Here is a 24498-nt window from a genome sequence, read left to right on the forward strand (position 1 = left end):
ATTTTCTTTCGTTGACTTTATCATAGTCTGATATTTTTTAATTTTTTTAATTAATCTGGATTATATTTTACGGAGAAAATTATAATAAAAAATAAAGACATAGATGAACCAAAAGTAGAAGTAGCTAGTAGTACAATTCAATTAACCACCATCCGGACATGATGGAGGTAGATATGAGGATGTGAGTCAAGGAGCATATGAACCTCGACAAGGAAACAACTGAGCACCGATCTATTTGTGAAGGGTTGCTGCAACTACCAGACGACATTCCAGGAGTCACTCTCCAAGACAATCTTTTTCACTCGGATTGCTATACTTGTAACAATCTAGGATCAACAGTTAGTCGGATTCTGTAACAGATAGCATGGGTTTTGATAAGTCTGACATCACATGACTAGGAAGAGGAACAATACAACCCGTCACGACAAAATCATCACTATCCTTAACTATGATGCCAATCGCTGAGGTGTCAAAAGGATGGGGGCATGAGCCATCCGAATTAATCTTTAATGTTAACTCATTCAATTTATATAATTGTTGTAAAGCTTATTATAAAAATAAGGGTCTAAATTATGTATTGAAAAATGTTTTAATGCCTAAAGAATTTTTCGCAAAAATAGATATATAAAATTTTCTTCGTTAGCATTTTAGGTGCTCAGACGTTAACCGTTATTTAAAAATCCATTAAGTAGCACCTGCCACGTTATAGTAAGTTTGAGAATTTTTATTTAAAATAAAAAACATATTTTTAAAAAAAACCTAATCTTTTTCAAATCTAAAAAAATTTAAAAGTTTTAAAACTTTAATTTTAATCCATTTGTCACTGTCGGCGCCCACCAACACCGTCAACCGACTGAACACCCAATGATGTGTGACCGGTCAACCAGGTAACACCTCAACCCGTATCCGACCCGAATACGAGTCTGAGATGTCACATTGACTTTTCAAAACCTTTTTCTTACAAAATATCAAGATATTTGAACTCTTTTTAAGAAAATACGATAATATATTGTTGAATCATGTTTGTTTTAACCAAATTAAGAAAATATATGTTTTATGAACAGTAAAATACGGTATTAATAGTGAACAGTACCGTATGAACAGTAATAAACATTACTGTGAACAATACTCGAATGTTAAAATATTTCCAGAATGTCAGAGGGGAACCGATTCCCCTGCTACAGGGTATCGATTCCCTACTACAATACTGCTACAGTACTTTCGTAAAATACGTATAAATTCATAAAATTTAAAACGTTCATCATTATACATTTACCATTTACATATATACGTTTAAAACATTCCAAAACTCGATTAGATCGTTTCTAATACAAATCATTTTTATTACATGCCAACTAAATTCTTTCTAACAAAATACATATAATTCAATCTACATTTTTGATCTGATCTTTGGTAAGGAGAACTGAACTGTCTTGTTCCTCTTTATTTCTCTTTTCGCTTTCCAACCTACGTGTGAAACAATCACACTTTAAGTCGATGACTTAGTGAGGCATATAAAACATATAGTATAACCATATACCATTCATATAAACAAAAGGCATACATCTGCAAATACTATCATATTATATAAAAGCATATATCTCATTATATAACCAATGCACACATATACCTTTATCATGAACATATTTATCAATAATCATATTATTATCACTAATTGCTTTATATCATATAAGCATATGTTGAACATTTTCATATACATCATGGAACACATATATCATTTCATAACAAAACACACATAACATCATATAATTCATGTAACATATTTTATATCACCAAAAGCATATGCATCACATATATTGTATTTGTTATTGTCTCTTATTTAGCTCATGTACACAAAGAATTCAGTGTAAACAATAATAGCACGATATCATATAATAATGCCAATACTTTTGATATCTTTTATAAGCCCATGTACATTACTGATTACTGAGAACTTAAGGTATTCGAGTACATTGAGGTTGTGCACTAATGCTGTCACCACAGCTCGTATAAGTTTACACTGAAGTGCCACGTAGAATTTGTCCCGGAGGACCGCGTAGAATTGCACCGAAGTGCCACGTAGAATTGCACCGTAGTGCCATATAAGATTGTCCATAAGGACCACATAGAAATTCCTTAAGAATTATATACATATACCAAGGATCAAGTAGGTGTCTCAAAAGACCTCATACATGTTCCAAAGAATACATATATATCCCGAATGACCACGTAGAATTTGTCCCGAAGAACCGCGTAGACCCTCTACTATTGGCATGCCAACTATACCTCTAGATCTCATGACACATAACATGGGAATTAATTTTCATATTTATCACATATCGTATCATCACATAGTTCACTTACACGTAGAACATTTTCATATGATTCATATTCATATGTCACATAACTTATACTTTGTTCTTATGCCTTCTCATAGACATATATTCTTTCTCACATAGTCACATAGTATATTCTTTCTCACATAGTCACATAGGTCTATATCATATATCATTTCTCATTTGTCCATGTACGTATGTCATATCTTATTCACATATGTTTGTATATACATCACATAACTCATCATAGAGGCATGTATTCTCACATATTCACATAACTTGGATCGAATATACTTATATTCTCATATACATGTCATTTCATTATCCTTATTATTCTTATTATCCCCAATAACCCCTTTTACTTACCATATTCATATCAAATAACACATATATATATCACAACACCAAGGAACAAACATGTCATCATGTAATTTCTATAACATATTTCATATTCTTATATAATCTTATAGATTATTTATATTGTTTCATATGACTTATCACACTAACATATACTTATGTAAATCATGTAACATACATTATAACATGTTAATACAAATAAATCACATAACATTTTAGAATTTACTTCTTACCATAGTAAATCCGTCACTGGCTCATCGCAAGCCAATGTTCGTTCTATAACATAAGCACAAATTAAATTGCACTCACCTTAGCCTTGCTTTGATTCGATCCTAATCCTTTGATTATTCTGGAACTTGTTTATGCTCAATATCTACATAAATATAACATTTCAAAACAACTATCAGAAGCCTAAACCTTAAACTTGATGTTGATAACTTAAGCCGGTTAATGAACCAAAATTCCATTTTTCATTTAGGGGGAATCGATACCCCAGGGGGGAATCTGTACCCCCAGCGTAATCTGGAATTTTCGTTCAAGCCCAAAAATCACTATTCATTGCATGAAAAATTCTCTATTTCCACTTCAATTCTTCATATTTCACCCCCTTTCATATTCTTAACTCAAATATACATACTTAAACTAATTTATATCCATTTATTTCATCTTAAACCTCAAAATTCTATTCTCCATATAGAAATCAATAATCATACCAAATTTTCCATGTTATCCAAACTTAATTCTAACACTTCTAACTTCTTATTCTCATAGATGACAAGTCAAATTCAACTTATCAACTATTTTTTAAGATTTTATTCAAGAACTCAAAATCTTTAATCTCTCATATACCTTTCATCTTATTGTTTTAGAACAAATTAAGCTTTCTTTAAGCTTAATTATCATCTAATGATCAAAACCCAACCTTTAATTCAACAAATAATCAACAAAATAGAAAACTCTTACATTTGCCTAGCTTCCACGGTTGGAGAAGAGAATGAGGAAGAGAAAGAAGAAGATAACTCTTCCCCCACGTGATTTATTCATATAAGGGAAAATATATCTTTCTTGTCAAATAACCATTTTGCCCTTTAATTCTTTGGATAATTACTAAAAACTTTCAGGAAATATCCCTAAATAAATCATTGAACTATTCAACTATTTTACTTTGACCAACAAATTCTGAAATATTTCAATTTGGTCACTAACCTGGTATTGAGGATGTTACAAATCTCCCCTCCTTTTAAGAAAATTCATCCTCGGATTTTCATTGCACACTTTGACAATAACATATATTTTACGGAATCAAACAATCTTTCACATTACCTTGCACATTTTTTCTTACTTCTCCATTGAACTTATAATCTACAGTTCTAGATAATCTTTATCATATCGAATCCTTTAAATTCCATCTTTCTATAATCAAGACCCCCTTATCCACAACTAAATCATATCTTTCACCAGTGTTTTCATACTCTATTCATCTCACTTATATTCATCTCTTGTACTTGTATTTATTTTATTTTCTTCCCCAAAGCTCCTTTTTAAAACATATAAATACTTTTCTCATTGCCTTCTTTATATCTATATGGTTAAAATACATAACCATATCTAGATCCATATTATACTTGATTAATTCACTTTATCCTTTCTTCCAATCTTATTACTCTATTTTCTTTACTCTTACAGCTAGTCCATAACAACTGTTCAATCTAGGGAATATGCCCTAATCTAGGGAACATGCCCTAATCAATTAATCATATACCCTTTTTCCAACCAGAATTATATCAACAATAGTTTACTTAACCTTTCAAATCCATATTCATTCCCGTGCACCATGAAATTTTCTTTGCTCACACTAAACATTTCAACTTCTTCTATCTTATAAAATAAGCACTTGATGTACTATTTCTTTAAGCTCTTCCGAAACACTATTCACCTCAATGCATCTTCTATTATTCCTATTATAACATTTGTTTACCATATTTTAGCTCAACCGAATAGCAACTAAATTACTTCATCTAACTTTTCCACTTTAGGATAGTGGAGATCCTCTAACATTATTCAGTCGCACATTTAATTTTCTGAACGCAATCATGAACTTTTTAATCTAGGGTACAACCCTTATCAACTTGATCATATACTTTCTTTTCCATCGAAATTTTCCTCGATGATATCTTACTCAATTTTTTTCAAACTCATACTTTTACTCAAATACAATATTATTCCTCTATTTCAAAATCAAATGTTATAACTTTCTTTGTCTTATAAACTGATCACCGATATACTCATTCTTAAAATTTTCTCTTACTCTTTATCTTCTCTTAAACATATAAATCCTTATTTCCTTCACCACATCACATTACATAATTAATATATACAACTCTATCTGAATCCATCTCATATTTGGTTATCATAGCCTAACAATATCTTATAATTCCAATACATTTCCATCACATAATTTTGTTAGCCATCGCTAACTCTTTCCATCTATAATGCAAACCCCTTATTATATCCACATTCTTGCTTATACACACTACTATTTACAGGTCTACTATTCCTTTTCACATATTACCTCTTCAACAAATCTTTCGTGCTATCATAAACTTCACTTTATTACTTTAATTCTTTCATTTCCTTTTTCCCCTATCTTTTTACATTCCTTTCATATCATTTATACTTATCATTCTTTATCCTTTTAACTTTTCTTTCAATCTTTTATTTCCGTTAAACATACCAATCCTTTAACTTTAATACATTCACCATCACACTACTTTATTATTCAACTTATTTCTTTCAATCAAAACATAAACTTTCATCAAATTATCCATATATATATATTCTTTCCAATCAAAATAATTCATCATCTATTTCTTTCACTTATCAAACCTTCATTCTCACTCATCCATAATACAATTCCTTTGGTTTGAATTCAACCATTCCATTTACCTTTGTCTTGTACATAACTAAACCATAAAATGTCCTTTATACTCCCATGCTCTTTTATATCACACATATTTATCCTTAATTATCACTCTTATCACATTTTCATGACTTTGATAGTCAACTTTACTTGCACATAACCTTATTCTTTATCATTCTTATACTTGTGTTTTCTCCACTTGTTTCAACAATTATCAGATCTCAATACCCATCTCATCCCTTTAAAATAATTTTCCTGCTTCAATTTTCATAACTTTTAACAGAGCTTTTAACCCAATTCACAAAGGTTATCTTTAACCCTGACTTATTATCAATTAACTCCTTGTTTAATCTTTCAAGATCAAACCCTACTGCTTGAGTCTGTCAAACTCTCATATGAAGCACTAATTCTCTTAATCATCTGAGATTTTTGTTCTCCAATCATTTTATTCTTAGACATCTCTAGAGTTTTAACGCGATTAACCATTTCTTGAAATAAGAACAATTTCAAAACCAGTAACACCCTTTTAATTTAAGGCGCAAGCCTTAAACAACCAATCACATGTATCCTTCTTATCCTTCTTAATCAGAATCAACTCAACAATAAATCTGCTTAACTTATTAAAATTATACTCATACACATGCATGTGTAATTCTTTTGCTTCATTTGTCTTATGAACTGGTCATCCATGTACTTATTTTTGAACTCTTCTACAAATGATAACCACGTCACTTGTTCTTTTAACATTCATATGGTGACATTTGTCTACCATAATCTAGCTTGCCCACGTAGTAACGAAACTATTCAATTTAACTTCTCCACTTTGGAGAAATAAAAACCTTCTAACATTATCTTCCTATCATTTAATCAAATATCTATAACAATATAACGTTTCTCAAATTCACCCTTGAACTCGGGTGTTGTCAACTCTTTTCGATACATTCATTCTATGAATTATAGAAGTATAAAATTGAAAACACATCATAATATCATGAAACATCATGAAATATTCTTTAATCTTGTACAGGCACTCCCTGAGGTTTTCGCTCTTCTCCCTGCATGGCCAAGGCAGGTGAAAGCTATTACCTTCAGTCTATTGCCTTATGTTTCACTTTGGAAACTCTTATGATCATACATCTAATATAACATAGCATTTTAATTCTATTAGCAAGACAGTACACTCCTTACACCATTTATACTTTTTACAACACTTTTTACTTCGTTTTTAGCATAGAATCGGCTAAACCGTAGCTCTGATACCATTAAATATAACACCTCAACCCGTATTCGACCTGAATATGAGTCTGAGATGTCACATTGACTTTTCAAAACCTTTTTCTTACAAAATATCAAGACATTTGAACTCTTTTTAAGAAAATACGATAATATATTGTTGAATCAAGTTTGTTATAACCAAATTAAGAAAATATATGTTTTATGAATAGTAAAATACGGTATAAATAGTGAAAAGTACTGTATGAAAAGTAATGAAAAGTATCGTGAACAGTACTCGAATGTTAAAATTTTTCCAGAATGTCAGAGGGGAACCGATTCCCCTATTACAGGGTACCGATTCCCTGCTACAGTACTTTCGTAAAATACGTATAAATTCATAAAATTTAAAACGTTCATCATTATACATTTATATATATGCGTTTAAAACATCCCAAAACTCAATCAGAGCGTTTCAAATACAAATCCTTTTTATTACATGCCAACTAATTCTTTCTAACAAAATACATGTAATTCAATCTACATTTCTGATCTGATCTTTGGTAAGGAGAACTGAACTGTCTTGTTCCTCTTTATTTCTCTTTTCACTTTCCAAACCTATGTGTGAAACTATCACACGCTAAGTCGATGACTTAGTGAGGCATATAAAACATATAGTATAACCATATACCATTCATATAAACAAAAGGCATACATTTGCAAATACTATCATATTATATAAAAGCATATCTCCCATTATATAACCAATGCACACATATACCTTTATCATGAACATATTTATTAATAATCATATTATTATCACTAATTCCTTTATATCATATAAGCATATGTTGAACATTTCATATACATCATGGAACACATTATCATTTCATAACAAAACACACATAACATCATATAATTCATGAAACATATTTTATATCACCAAAAGCATATACATCACATATATTGTATTTGTTATTGTCTCTTATTTAGCTCATGTACACAAAGAATTCAGTGTAAATAATAGTAGCATGATATCATATAATAATGCCAATACTTTTGATATATTTTATAAGCTCGTGTACATTACTGAGAACTTAAGGTATTCGAGTACATTGAGGTTGTGCACTAATGCTGTCACCACAGCTCGTATAAGTTTACACCGAAGTTCCACGTAGAATTTTTCCCGGAGGACCGCGTAGAATTGCACCGAAGTGCTACGTAGAATTGCACCGTAGTGCCATATAAGATTGTCCATAAGGACCACATAGAAATTCCTTAAGAATTATATACATATACCAAGGATCAAGTAGGTGTCTCAAAAGACCTCATACATGTTCCAAAGAATACATATATATCCCGAATGACCACGTAGAATTTGTCCCGAAGGACCGCGTAGACCCTCTACTCTTGGCATACCAACTATACCTCTAGATCTCATGACACATAACATGGGAATTATTTTTCATATTTATCACATATCGTATCATCACATAGTTCACTTACACGTAGAACATTTTTATATGATTCATATCCATATGTCACATAGCTTATACTTTGTTCTTATGCCTTCTCATAGACATATATTCTTTCTCACGTAGTCATATAGGTCCATATCATATAACATATATCATTTCTCATTTGTCCATGTACGTATGTCATATCTTGTTCACATATGTTGGTATATACATCACATAACTCATCATATAGGCATGTATTCTCATATATTACATAACTTGGATCGAATATACATATATTCCCATATACATGTCATTTCATTATCCTTATTATTCTTATCATCCCCATTAACCCCTTTTACTTACCATATTCATATCAAATAACACACATATATATATATATCACAACACCAAGGAACAAACATGTAATCATGTAATTTCTATAACATATTTCATATTCTTATATAATCTTATAGATTATTTATATTGTTTCATATGACTTATCACACTAACATATACTTATGCAAATCATGTAACATACATTATAACATGTTAACACATATAAATCACATAACATTTTAGAACTTACTTCTTACCATAGTAAATCCGTCACTGGCTCATCGCAAGCCAATGTTCATTCTATAACATAAACACAAATTAAATTGCACTCACCTTAGCCTTGCTTTGATTCAATCTTAATCCTTTGATTATTTCGGAACTTGTTTAGGCTCAATATCTACATAAATATAACATTTCAAAACAACTATCTGAAGCCTAAACCTTAAACTTGATGTTGATAACTTAAGTCGGTTAATGAACCAAAATTCCATTTTTCATTTAGGGGGGAATCGATACCCCCCAGGGGGGAATCTGTACCCCCTGCGTAATCTGGAATTTTCGTTCAAGCCCAGAAGTCATTGTTCATTGCACGAAAAATTCTCTATTTCCACTTCAATTCTTCATATTTCATCCCCTTTCATATTCTTAACTCAAATATACATACTTAAACTAATTTATATCCATTTATTTCATCTTAAACCTCAAAATTCTATTCTCCATATAAAAATCAATAATCATACCAAAATTTCCATGTTATCCAAACTTAATTCTAACACTTCTAACTTCTTATTCACATAGATGACAAGTCAAATTCAACTTATCAACTCTATTTCAAGATTTCATTCAAGAACTCAAAATCTCTAATCTCTCTTATACCTTTAATCTTGTTGTTTTAGAACAAATTAAGCTTTCCTTAAGCTTAATTATCATCTAATGATCAAAACTCAACCTTTAATTCAACAAATAATCAACAAAATAGAAAACTCTTACCTTTGCCTAGCTTCCACGGTTGGAGAAGAAAATGAAGAAGAGAAAAGATAACTCTTCCCCCACGTGATTCATTCATATAAGGGAAAAAATATATTTCTTGTCAAATGACCATTTTGCCCTTTAATTCTTTGGATAATTACTAAAACCTTTCATGAAATATCCCCAAATAAATCATTGAACTATTCAACTATTTTACTTTGACCAACAAATTCTAAAATATTTCAATTTGGTCACTAACCCGGTATTGAGGATGTTACAAACCACCCACGATCAAAACCCTCATACTTACGCAACCGATCGAACACCCAAAAACGGTGTATATGAAAGATTTCGTTCTAGGGTTTTAGTTTTTTAATTGAGAATTTTGATAAATTGAATGCTTAGAGTAGAAATTGTTGGAGGAAACATTAAGGTGACGTTTGGTTCGTTGGAATCCCTTGGAATTAGGGGGAATTGGAATCCAATTCCACTACTTTCCCATGTTTGGTTCAAGTTTTCAAAGGGGGAATTGGAATCCAATTCCACAAAGGGAGGGAAAGTAAATTTTATCCATAACATGACGGAATTAAAATCCTTTGGAGGAGGGAATGTGAAATTTGACCATACTACCCTCATCAATCTTTTGGTATTCAGGTCGGATTTTTTAAAAAAATTTGGGATCGGGTCGGATTTTTTTATAAAAAAAAATCAATTTCGGGTTCGGGTCTGATTTTTTTTAATTTCGGGTTCGGGTTGGGTCGGGTTTTTTAAAGTGTGATATTCGGGTCGGGTTCGGGTTTAGGGTGAAAAATACCCGACCCGATCCGAAAAAATATATAATTTTACCTTATATATTTAGGAATAATTACAATAATACCCTCTATATATAATTTTTTTTCAATTAAGTAAATGTTTTTATTGAATAAAAATAATATTTTATTATTTCGGGTCGGGTAGGGTTTCTAATTCATATATTCGGGTCGGGTCGGTTTGGTTCTCGGGTGGAGGTTCCCTTGTTCTCGGGTCGGGTCGGGTGGACCAAAAAACCCGACCCATGGCCATCCCTAATTGGGATGATTTTAAAGTATGATTTTTACAATTTATTGAAATGGATAATCAATTAATAAAATGAAAAATTAATATTTTTTTAAATTTTTATAATATATTGCTACATGTAAGTTATAAACAAACTAAAATTAAGAAAAAAAAACAAGAAGGGCAATTCTATCATTTTATATTACAGAAATCAAATTCATCTGACATGTCTGCGAACCAAACAGAATATAGAATTGGATTCCAATTCAATTTCCTACCAACCAAACAGGTTTTAAATTCAGATTTCACTTCGTTCATATTCCAATTCCCTCACAGATTCCAATTCCCTTAGAAACAGTCAGCCTTTGGTCATAGCAATTGGTTATAGGGGAGGGGAGAAGGGAGAAGACAGGGAGGGAGAAGGGAAGAACATGTGGGTTGTTTTAATAAAAAATATTTTTGAATTTTGAATTTTTTAAATAAATTCTTAAAATTATTAGAAAGTGACACATGTCATTTAATAAAAAAAATTAACGTCGGTTAACGACCAGGTATCTAAAGTGTAACAGAGAAAATGTTAAACACTTATTTTTAAGAAAAAATTATTTAAGTACTAAAATATTTTTCGAAACATATTTTGGACACTTAATTTTTTTATTAATCATTGTTGTACTAATTCAATGTTAAATTAAAACTTTTAAAAATATAAAATTAAAATAAATGTAATTAATTGATGTAAAAATTATATTTAAAATTTTAATTATTTTTCAAATTAAAAAGAGTATCATAGTGTGGTCTGAAAATACATAAAAAAATGGAATATTGATAAACCTTAGAATCTAAATTATGAATACCAAATATATGAGTATTATCAAATTTTAATAATCAAATTAATCAGTATATAAAAAAGAATAATTGATTTCATTAAATTTAATTATAATTATATTGATATTATACAGTTAACAATCAAGTTTGAATATTTTGTATAAAGTATTATATAGCAGTAAGTATGTTTTTTTTACTTAAACAGTATAGCCGACCAAAACGTCAAAAAACCGGCGACGCCGACCGTGATGCAAACCAAATCCAAAACCCTTTCTTTCCTCTGCTTCTCCTCTTTCCTCTCCCTTTTCCTCTCTTGGAATTCCTCATATTTCTCTTTCCCTTCATTTCCATCCCTTTCCTTCCTCCTCCTACCTTCCCCTATAATCCCTTCCAAAATTACCAAACTGTCCTTCCCGTTCAACCCTTTCCCTTCCATGTCCTCCATCACCATGCTCACTTCCCTCACCTGCATTTCTCCCCCTTCTTTCCCGATGCACGTCACCACCACCCCGCATTCCACCCACTCACGTGCCGATCCTCTCCGTTCATCGCCGGAAACCACCGTTCCGAACCGCATGTGCACGTCGCCTGTCAACCAGTGCTGCTGCACCGAAACCGCCCTCCTACTCGACATGTTCACCGCCCTCTTCCGGGTCGGGTCAATCACTATCCAGCTCAAACTCAAGTTCTCCTCTTTGTGTTTGAGCCACGTTTCGTCTTCGCTGCCGTTTGAATACTTGACGGGTATCGAAGCGGAATCTTTCGGGTCAAGTAGATCCACCCGAAACGGGGAACACAAGAACCAGCTGCTTGACGTATCGATTTCTTCGACTTTGGAATAAATAATCTCGTTTTGGTAGTAAACGTCAACGGCGAAGATCAATTCCGTTGGGAGAGTGGAAGTGTTGTTGACGGCGGGGTTTAACGGTCGGGGAACGGGGAACGGAAAGGAATCGGAGAAGAATGAACGGTGACCGGAAGGGAAAGTGGAGATGATTTGTTGAACGCGTGGATGATTGACGGAAGGCCACGTGGAGGAACAAATGTTACGCCAGAGATGCTCTTCGTTAGAGAGGGCGTGTAATTGAGAGGAAACGCTGGCGAGGGAGGCGAGGGAAGCGCCGTCGAGCCGGGAGAGGATGTGGGATTGGAAGACGTCGGGATGGAGGGCGGAGACAGAAGCGTCGCCTCCGTGACGTAAGGCAGTGGAAGTTACGGTGTTCATTTGTTTTCGTTTTAAGACAGAAGCAATGGGCAAAGCTCTTTATAGGGAGATTGAGAGTGGAAACTTCGTAATCCAATGGCAGTCAAAACTTGAACGCGGACTTTTTGTCCGCAAATATCTCTTCTTATCCTCTTGTTTATTGCACAACTTGAATATCTCCACGCCTTTCCTTTTCACTCGTTTCTCTCTCTCTCTCTTTTCTATAAAATAATTTAATTTTAAGAAATTTTATATAATTTTTTATTCTGTTTTATTTAATTTAATTTTTTGATAATTAAAAAGTTAACTTCACTAACTCTATTTTTTTTATAAAAAAAATTCTTTGATAGTTTATTCTTCATATAGCTGTCCCCAACAATTACCGTCTCGTCGCCGGTTGATTTTTTTTTTAAATTGTACCAAATAAAAATTTCATCTGTTTTATTCTTTTGTTTGTAGTATATTATTTGTGTTTGTTTCTATAACAATTTATTGATTTATCTTTATAAATCGTTGTGAATTAAGTAGTGAACAATATGGTGTGTGTTTGGTTCAAGAAAGATTGACTTGACGGTATTTCTTGCTTATATATTAGTTTAAAAAAAATTCAATGCAGTTTGAACTCATAGTAGAGCAATGTAAGGGATTGTTAACTCTAAAATTAAAAAAGATATTTCATTCCTATATTTTTTAAATATATATATATATTATATGAGTTTTTCGTGACAACACCCAAAGATTAAATTAAAATTGATTATTTTATCATTATTTTTCATAATCATTTTCATGAGTTTCTTTAGCCATATTTCCAAGATTCTTTGTATGTACGTGCTATATTTACTTTCTTTTTAATAAAACTTAATCTTTCTTATTCAAAATAATAATAATAATAATAGTTAAATAAGATGATTTTAATATTAAACGTCAGAAATTCTCAGTTTTAAATTTTTAATTTTTAAAATTTAAACTTTAAATAAAATAAATAAAATTATATAAACTTTATTTTATATAATTTATAGGGTCGAACTTTATAAGTTATATCGTTTATACCACTGAACTTTAAATTTTGTTAATTATAACACTAAATTTTGATTTCGTTTCAATTATACCATTAAGTCGTTAATCGTAAACAACCAAGTCGAAAATGACGTTATTTTGGTGAAATTTCTATGTCAGAAGACGTCATGTCATCTTGTCAGAAACGATTTAACAGTTCAATGGTATAGTTAAAAAAAAATCAAAGTTCGGCGCTATAATTGACAAAATTAAAATTTAGTAATATAAACAATACAACGCTTAAAATTCAATAGTGTCTGATATAGTTTACCGTAATTTATATATCAAACTATTTGTCACTAAAAAATGATACATATCATTTTATTAAAGATATTGACCAGACATGAGCCAACTTACTTTAACAATTAAAAAAATCGTTATTCCTAAATGTCACAATTTTAAGCATCAACCACTACGCTATGATAACTAAATGTTAATAAAAAAAATATTGACCAGGAGTGAGACGATCAGAAGATACAAGCAAAACCGTGTTCTGTTTGGTTGACTAGAACAAACAGCGGTCACGATAAAATGCTTTAGCCGACTGCATCAATTATTAAGTACCACTTCCCAATTTTTTACTACATTTAAATTAATTCTTTCCTTATCAACAACTAGTTGATCTAATGAGATGAGGTATTAGGTTTTTAATTAAGGTTAGGGTTCAAATCCTAATGTTTGCTAATAGAGCAAACTGGGTTGGGAGTGTCGTCCTCACCTCTGCAGTACCCGATCTGAATTAGTCGGTCAATAGTTCGGATACCTGTAATTAATTCAAAAAAAATTAATTCTTTCCTTAAATGAAAAAATAATTTCTTCAACTCTATTATTTTTAGGGTTTGATAAAATTAAAATTTTAATCTTTTTATCATTAAGTCATCGCTAAATTTTAATTTATACTTAAGCAAACACTTAACATAAATTAAAATTTCATTTAGAATAAAAGGACAAAAAGTTTGTTTAAATATGATAAATTGATTCAAAAACTTTATTTTTAATAGTTTAGGCGCGTTGAATTAAATGCAGCATTTTATCATATTTTTAATGGCTTTTATGATTAATCAAACATGTGATGTATGCAAAGGACGTGTAAGATAAAGCTGGGCCATTCAATCATTATCCACATGATTATTTGCTGATTTTCATTTATTTTTTTAATGTCGTGCAAAAAGGTCCTATTTTTTTTGCTCGCATGGTTTAAAATAACATATAGGATAAGCAATTGTTACGTTGACTTGGTGCTTTCTTGCTTGGTAGCCTTTCAGCTTCAGTTACAATTGTTTCACATGGTTTTATAAGGTTTCAACGCATCGATCTATTTTTCACACTCGTAGGAGTTCGCCTATATTTTTAGTTTACAATTATGATATTATCTTAGCATTTCTAATAATATCAAAGTGTCATTTTTATTTTTACGGAGTTTTAAACCGGTTAGAAAAGGTTAAAAAAAGCTTTTTAGTCATAAATCGAGTTTTAATGCTTAATCGGAGGATAAAAAAACTTTGATGTTTGCAATCTAAAAGACCATCGTGAAAGTTCTTGTCATTATAGGCTTGACGTCGATGTTGGTTTTACTGCTGCAACTGCAATTAGGCTGATTGAGAAGTTTAAAACTATGCAGAAAACTTCGCAACTTGTTGGATGTTTTAGTTGTTGAAAGTATATAAATTGTTGATGTTGTTGCTAAGGTGATAGGGAATGACAGCGGAGCGGTGAACGCTGTTCGAAGTCGAAGAATGAAGCCTAGGGATCTATACTCAATCAAAGGACGAGATAGAAGATAGATTAGATTGTTGTCACAATCTAGACTTTTGAACGAAGAAGAAAGTTTCTATACGATTAAGACAAACAAAATGAAGATTAAGACAATAAAGATAAACATAAGATAAAGAAGATAAACAAAGACGATGAATGAATAAAGGTAGGAATACTAAGCCAAAATTAGAGTTTTGGTAGTGATGGGTAATAATGGTGATTTGAAGATGATGAAAATGATGGTGATTAATATATCGTTGTCCTATGAACCCTCCTAGCCGCAATTGACTATGGAAACTTGATAATAAACTCTAACCAACCCTCCTAATCGCAATGACAATGCAAACCGGAATGTGAAGAACTCTATCACGAAGAACTTGAAAGAACTTAATGATGAAGAATGCTTCGAATGCACTAAGCAATCAACACTTGCAAAAACGAACTCTTAATGTATTATTAATCAAAGAAATCTGATTTAAAAAGTTGAATGAAGAATCCTTTATATAGGAGAGGAGTTCTAAAAGTCCTAAATAACTATTAATAAAATAATAATAAACTAAACATGTTTTAATTTTAATTCTCAATAAACTAATAATAAACTAAGAATAATGTTTTAACTCGATCTTAATTTCTAATAATATAATAAATCTAATCCTAAAATATAATGCATCATCCTATATTAAATTATATTACAAATAATTAATAAAAATATTGAAAATTTATAATGTTTACAAAATTTCGTATTAAACCCATATATAAAATTTCTACATGTTGTCTTCAGTAAAATAGGTGTATCTTGAGCTTCCAACATCGGATTGATGCCATTTAAGTATCGTTAAAAAGCTAAGAGACATTCGGTTGTATCTCCAAAAGACATGTTGATCAAATAATGACCATATCCTATTCAAAAAGTAGTCGCAAGTCTGCTACTATTCTGTTCTTCTTTTCCAAAGCTTGGTTGTGTGGATCAATTGGAAGAATTAGTCCATCTTCCTTTGATGTGAGTCTTGTGATGCATGTATCATCATCCCTCTCTTCAAAATATTTGACCTTAAATTTTAAACATAACAGGGAGAAACATTAGAATCTTTAAAGACTTCGCTTACATTATACTCACCGAATAGATATGCTTTGAATCTTCGAGACTTTGTTCTTCTAATAGGTTGAGTAGAAAGATTAGTCCAAAGAAGCATGTGTTCTCATCATTATGGAGTTTTGAGCATGCATCATTCCCCCACTCTTAAAAAAGATTCGTGAAAGATTCATTCACGAATTGGAAATCTAAGAGAGAGAATTAGATGTGTTTAAAAGAAAACTTGTGAAATACTTACTCGAATCAATGAGGTGTGTCTTTATGCCCTTTAGTAGAGGTTTCTTCTTTGTTTGAAATAATTTATTTTTGTATTGAAAGTCTCTTTTGTCTAAAAGTCTTGTAGTTCAGTGCTTAGGTTGAAGTTCAATATGGCTATGACCGTTATTCGATCTCTCAATGGTTTTACTCGTTTGTGGCGAGAAGAAGTATGTAAAAACCATGTCAAATGGTCGTTAAGGTAATCATTTAAGTCTCTTAAGTGTGGTTCAATAACTAAGAATTCTTATGAGGAACTTTTTTGGAATGTATAACATGTTCAGTTGTAAAGGAAACCCATCTCGGCCTTTTAAGCAACTAAAGGACTTGTGGTTAGTATAGATGACAACTTCAAAAGCCTTACCTTCTAAAATGGATAAGAAGTAGGTTACACTATCATTAAAATGAGTACTAACATACTTACCTATGGACTCTTGTAAATCATAATTCATCATTGATATGACATAGTGATTAAGGCTCTTCAGTGGTGACCCGTCAGGAGGGTCACTTAACAGCATTCAACAACTCTATAAAGAAAGAAAAAGGTATAGGAAAGCTTGGTATTGTTAGAAATCAAAACCAGTGGTTGTCTAAAGTGGACAAGAATGCAAGGCTATTTGTGAAGAAAGTTCTCTCTCAATTCTTTTGTTCTCGCATATTTATTTCCAATCACTCTTTTCTTCTCACAATTAGGTTCACTCACCTTATGTGGATCATGATTTTTTAAACTTTTATAAATAGTGACCTTTTTTCCCTCTTTTTTCTTTTTGTTTCCCCACCATCCTCAAAAAATGTCATCACTTGATTTTCAAGTGCATTTTTTGTTTAGCATCAATTTAGCTTGCATTCTTGTTCATCGATTACTATGACGCTAGCATCATGTTCATCGATCTTAGTGTCCAATTCATTATCTATGGAAAAATGTGAAGTAGAAGAAGTGGATTAGTTTGAAGTATCTTGATATTGTTCTCTGAATTGAGGTTTCCTTTGAAGTACCTACGTGTGGAACACTTACACGCTAAGTTATTGACTTAGTGAGGCATATAATAAAATAATGTATTTCCTAAATATGAGCATGCAACCTAATTATTTCAAATACAATCACAATTATCATATAATTATTCAATCATGTCACATATGATCCATCATTAACAATAATAACATGATATCTTATAAGAAAATAAACTCCTTTTATATCTTTTATATACCCATGTATATTACTGAGAACTTAAGGTATGTGAGTACAGTGAGGTTGTGCACATATGCTGTCACCATAGCTTGTATAATTTTCCACTGAGTGGCATATAAAATTTGTCCCAAAAGACCTCATGTATGTCTCTAAGAACCTCGTATATGTCCCGAAGGACCTCATATAACCCTCGACTCTTGGCATGACGACTATACCTACAGATTTCATATTACATAACATGGGCTTGAAAATTTATATGTTCCATATATCACTAATTCATCACATATTCTTGTACTAATGTAATTTCTCTTATAATCACATATGTCTTATCTCATACCATAAATCACATGTACATATAATCATCAATCTCATATCATATAACTTATGTTATTTGATTATGTTCACATGGATCATATAGCATGTATCAAAGCATATAAACATATAACACTTATGCATGTGCTTATAATGATCATAATATATACATGTTCATAACTATTGGACCATGAAATTTAAACATAGGAAATAGACTTATCACAAGTTTTAGTTCCATAAAACTACATCTATACTATAGCATGCACTCACCTTAGCCTCACTTAATCCAAATCCACTTCTATGACTTTATCTCTCTTGATCGATCCTAACTCTTTGGTTATTTCGGAACTTGCTTATGCTCGATATCTGCACAATCATACATTTGATATTCATATCAGAATTCTAAGTATTATAATTCGATCCTTAATAATCCAAGCTAAAAGAAAGGCTTAATAAAATTTTTCACTTTATATAGTATCGGTACCCAAGGTATGGTACTGATACTTCCCTAGCTATGGTATCAATACCGAGCCTGGGTATCGATACCCTTTCCCCGTTTTAGAATCCTTATTTCAAAATGGTATCGATACTTAACCTATGGTATCAGTACCCTTGGTATCGATACTGTAACACCCATAACCCGTATAATTATACTTATACAGATTATAGATGTCACCCGAATTTCAAAAACCATTTCCATTTCAAAATTTATTTAAAATTCATTTCCTTAAAATGGTAATTGATATTATAAAAATATCATATCACATAAATTATGTTTCATTATAACGAATTTAATTCAAAAGATTTTTTTTATGATCAGTAACTGTGAATAGTGTACAGTGAACAGTGTACCGATGCACTGCTAAAGTGACGTGAACAGTGCACCAATGCATAAAAACATCAAATTAAAATTGTGTATCGATGCACTACTACAGTGCATCGATGCACAGCTACAGTAAATTCCGAAAATACATATAAATTCATAAAAATTCAACCTTTCATCATGTAAAGTTACCATTTTGTTTCCAAATTTATTCAACAAAACAAATTGAATATTTTTTTATTTACATGCCACTATCTAAATCAAATTTATTTACATGCTACAGTAACCATTTTGTTACCTTTCATCTGCTATCTTTCTTTTGTAGCTCTATTATCCGATATAAAAACATCAGCTTTATTTTTTTTATTCAATCATTAGTGCCTCATTTCTTTCAACAATAGTCGCACGTCTATAGCTCGCAAAGCTGCAAAAGTTTTTCGACTAAGTGCATTTCCTACAACATTTGTCTTACTTGAATGATAATCAATGATCAAATCATAGTCCTTTAAAAGTTCTATCCATCTTCGTTGTCTCAAATTGAGCTCTTTTTAAGTCAACAAATATTTCAAACTCTTATGATCCTTGTAGATGTGGCATCTCTCACCATACAAATAATGACGCCAAATCTTTAGAGAAAAAACAATCGATGCTAACTCAAGATCATGAGTAGGATAATTCCTCTTATGCATCTTTAATTGTCGCAAAACATAGGCTACCACCTTACCTTGTTGCATAAGTACACAACCCAAACCATTATAAGATATATCACTATACACCACATACTCTTTGTCCGATTCCGATTGTACCAACACTGGTGCTTCCGTTTAAAATATTCTTTAAAGCTTTAAAACTCTCTTGACATTTCTCAGTCCAAGCAAATGAAACATCCTTTCTCAAGAGCTTGGTCAAAGGAGAAGCAACCATCGAAAAGTTTTTCACAAACCTTCGATAATAACCAGCAAGTCGCAAAACTTCGGACCTCTGAACATTCTTTGGAGGTTTTCACTCCAATATTGCTTGTGAAAAAAATTATACCTTCTGTCGAGACAACATAACCAAGAAAAGCAACTTCTGATAGCCAAAACTCATACTTTGACATTTTGACATATAACTTTTTACCCGTAAATATCTCGAACACAATACGAATATGAAAATCGTGCTCTATCTTTGTATTTGAGTATACCCGAATGTCATCAATACAGGTCACCTCAAATTAATCCAAGCAAAATTAAAATACTCGATTCATCAAATCCATGAATACTGCCAGAGCATTTCTCAAAAAAACGGCATTACTACAAACTTGTAGTGTCTATACCGTTTCCTGAAAACTATCTTTGGAACATCTTCCTCTTTAAAATTTAACTGGTGATATCCCATTCGAATATCAATTTTAGAAAACATTGATGCTCCTTTTAAACTGATCAAACAAGTCATCAATCCTCAAAATAGGATATTTGTTCTTGATTGTTACTCTGTTTAACTATCGATAATTTATGCATAATCGCACATATCCATTTTTTTAAACAATATCGATTTACCCCAAGTTATAATACTCGATCTAAAAAAATCCTCGATCTAGCAGTTCTTACAATTGGTTCTTTATTCTCTTAACTCAATTCGATACGAACCCATAAATACAAGATCAATGCCTTGATAACCATTAATATTGAATTCCACCTCCCAATCTAGAGGTAACCCAATTAATAAATCTAAAAAGACATATGAAAATTCCTAAGTTATGGAAATATCATATGATCTTACTTTAGTTACTTGAGTATCTATCACCTTAGCTACAAAAGTTATGCATCCTTTTTACATCATCTTATTCACAACCATTGCTGATATCACATTAGTGATATTTCACTTTTTCATCAATCATTATAATTTTTAATTTCTCTGCATTTTTTCTAAATTAATCGCTTCTTACGACTATTAACCCAACCTTAATGCAGAGACAATCAACTCATGATCAAAATGATCTAAAACTTGTTAATGATAATCCCATCATATTCATCATTAACATAAGCTCATGAATCTATATCGGACATTTACTATTTGTCCGTCTAACACTTGTATCATGACCGTGACCTATGGGTCTTCCGCTATAATATCACTCGATATCAAGTAGAATTGAATATTTCTACTTTGAATTCCTTATTTCATCTTAAGGAAATCTGTATAATTTTTTTTCCATATCCAAAATAATGTTTTCGAACAGTTGAAACATTTTCCAGCTTGATAAATTTGTAGCAATAACTTCATAACAGATAATGCTAAAATCACACTATCAAGCAAATTTACTATTTTTCCCTCACACTAGGAATCTGAAACTTTTCAAGTTCTTGAGAATCCATCTCAATCTAAACAATATTTTCATTACATCATGGAATGGTTAGACAATCCATTTCCTCATATTTACCTTCACAAGGTAACTTTATCAAATTTTATGAACTTGATATTTATTCTCAATCCAACTTATAACCATTTGATTCACCAATAACTCAACTTTCTTTAAACTTTTAGCGGACAACTCCTTACCGCTTATTTATTTCCTCTTACTCAATTCAGCAATGCTTTAAACAATTTAATGCTTAGCTTAAATATTTCTCACTTATTTAAGCTTACCTGGAGAAACCTCAGAATTATCACTAGATTCAGAAATCTCCTCTGGATCTTCATCCTATTCGACTTTTCTTGTAAGCCATTCAAACTTTTTAATCGATTCTTCCATTCAAAATCTTCAACAAAATGGAGAAAAATCCCTTACAACATCCACCCTTCTAAGGTGTTTTACATAAGTCATGTCGGTTCCCTTTTTGGTCGAATTCAATCTCAACCTTCTATTCAACATTTTCAACTTTCTAACCTTTGTCTTTAATTCGAATATCTGAACATAGTCAGAATCATCATACATTATTAAAGAGTAAATTTACTCTCAATAAGCATCATCATAGTATATATACAACTATCAGTAACTTTTGACATCCTAGTGGCATGTATACACTTTTTAACTCAAAACAAACTCGGTTTAGTCCTAGAATCGGCTAAACCTGTAGCTCTGATGCCAATAAATGTAACACCCATAACCCGTATAATTATACATATACAGATTATAGATGTCACCCGAATTTCAAAAACCATTTCCATTTCAAAATTTATTTAAAATTCATTTCCTTAAAATGGTAATTGATATTATAAAAATATCATATCATATAAATTATGTTTCATTATAACGAATTTAGTTCAAAAGATTTTTATGAACAGTAATCGTGAATAGTGTATAGTGAACAGTGTATCGATGCTATTGATGCTACAATGTATCGACGCACTTCTACAGTAACTACTACAGGAAATTCCGAAAATACATATAAATTCATAAAAATTCAACCTTTCATCATGTAAAGTTACCATTTTGTTTCCAAATTTATTCAACAAAACAAATTGAATATTTTTTTATTTATATGCCACTATCTAAATCAAATTTCATCATAGGATGTCTTACTGATATTGAAATATACTCCTCGATGCTTGATGTCACTTTGAACTCTGACTTTTTACCTACGCGTGAAAATCATCACACGCTAAGTATAAACTTAGTGAGGTAATTAAAACAATAAACAGTGCAATACAATTCATGCATGATTTTCAATGTCAAAAACAATTGCCATAAGATCATGTTACATGTATATCCAATATATTTACCATTTATCCCATAAGCTCGTAAGCTTATTTTACCAATATACTTACCATATGTTCCATAAGCTCGTAAGCTTATTTTACCAATACACTTGTCATTATTCCATAACCATATACCATAGAAAATAACCATAAACAATAGACAATAGCCCAATTTTACAACCCTGAGGACCATGGGTACACGAGTCAAATATAAGCATCGTAGTGCTATCCCAAGTATGACACATAAGGTCGTGTCCACCATCTGTACTATGTATCCTTAAGTACAATCCCGAATATGACACATAAGTTCGTGCCCACCATATACACTAGGTATCCTTTAGTGTATTCCCGAATATGCAGCCTGCTGTTGGACTCTATGGCATGCCAACTATACCTTGTCCCTCAATAACTGACTTGGGCATACAGTCTATTTTATTTGATACATCCATGGCAAAGTATATTATCAATATTTAACATTGGGCAGTTCATACCTGAAATAACATTCATGATAAAAATCATATATATTCATGAGAACATCATATGCAACAATCAGTGATCAATGCATTTTATTTTCAACCTTTGACATATTTAGAATATATCAAATATATGATAAATGACATAAATATCATGTCAACATAAACAGGCCAACTTATCGCAAGTCTTCCTGATGATGTATAAAACATCCATGTATAATTTCATGCATGTATTGCACTCACCTTGACACTTTAAAATTTTCCAAATTTGTGTCTCATTATGTTCCACGATAAACCCTTTATACTTGACTTGCTTCAATCGCAAATCAATCACAATCTGATAAATCACTAATTCATAATGATACATATGTTAGTATTGTACTAACATAAACATATCCCAAAATAACTCAATATATTTGGAACTCATTTTCCACCAAATACTGAGTACTTAACAACTCCTTTTAACATTGGGACCAACTTTTCCAATTTACACAACAACCCATCAATTTTCCAGAATATAACTCGCACTATACCTTTAAAGAATCAATATTATGTACACACTGGAATTCAATTCCGTTTATTCCGTGACAACTAGACTCGAATACGAATCTAAAGAACTCTTCTAATTCATTTTGTACAATTTATGGTGAATTTTCAAAGTTGACATCTGCTGTCCGATTTTATGACCTTTCCTTGGTTAAAAATCCAATCTTTTTGTATACACCTGAAATTGATCCCCGTTGTTTTAAACGAAACTAGATCGATATATGAACACAAATATATAAAAATAACCTCGAAATATTTTTATTTAATTTCTTGTGAATTTTCGAACCTACTGCCATATTTAAATCTGTCCAGAATCTGCTGTCCGATTTTTATGACCTTTCCTTGGTTAAAAATCCATATCTTTTTGTATACACCTTGAAATTGATCCCCGTTTGTTTTAAACGAAACTAGATCGATATATGAACACAAATATATAAAAATAACCTCTAAATTATTTTTATTTAATTTCTTGTGAATTTTCGAACCTACTGCCATATTTAAAAATCCAAACTGTTTTCTTTAACTTCATTCTTAGGTTCTTCATCATTTCTTACAACCAATTATTTAAAATCACTTAACTCTTCAAAACTCATAAAAACAATAATCAACATCCCTTCATCACTCAAGTTGAACTTGAACATGAACCCTAGTAATATTCATGTCA

The 24498-nt window shown here is 31.3% G+C and overlaps 1 protein-coding gene across 1 annotated transcript; it reads right to left on the reverse strand.

The window, feature by feature from the left end:
* Window positions 1–11639: 11639 nt before the first annotated feature.
* Window positions 11640–12700, reverse strand: LOC120145716 (F-box protein At2g27310-like). The gene has a single exon (XM_039159472.1). The coding sequence runs from the start codon at window positions 12673–12675 to the stop codon at window positions 11644–11646; it is 1032 nt and encodes a 343-aa protein (XP_039015403.1). The 5' UTR covers window positions 12676–12700; the 3' UTR covers window positions 11640–11643.
* Between the last annotated feature and the right edge of the window lie 11798 nt (window positions 12701–24498).

This window comes from Hibiscus syriacus, unplaced genomic scaffold, assembly GCF_006381635.1.
Source record: "Hibiscus syriacus cultivar Baekdansim isolate YM2019G1 unplaced genomic scaffold, ASM638163v2 tig00110893_pilon, whole genome shotgun sequence".
In the NCBI taxonomy this organism is placed as follows: Eukaryota; Viridiplantae; Streptophyta; class Magnoliopsida; order Malvales; family Malvaceae; genus Hibiscus; species Hibiscus syriacus.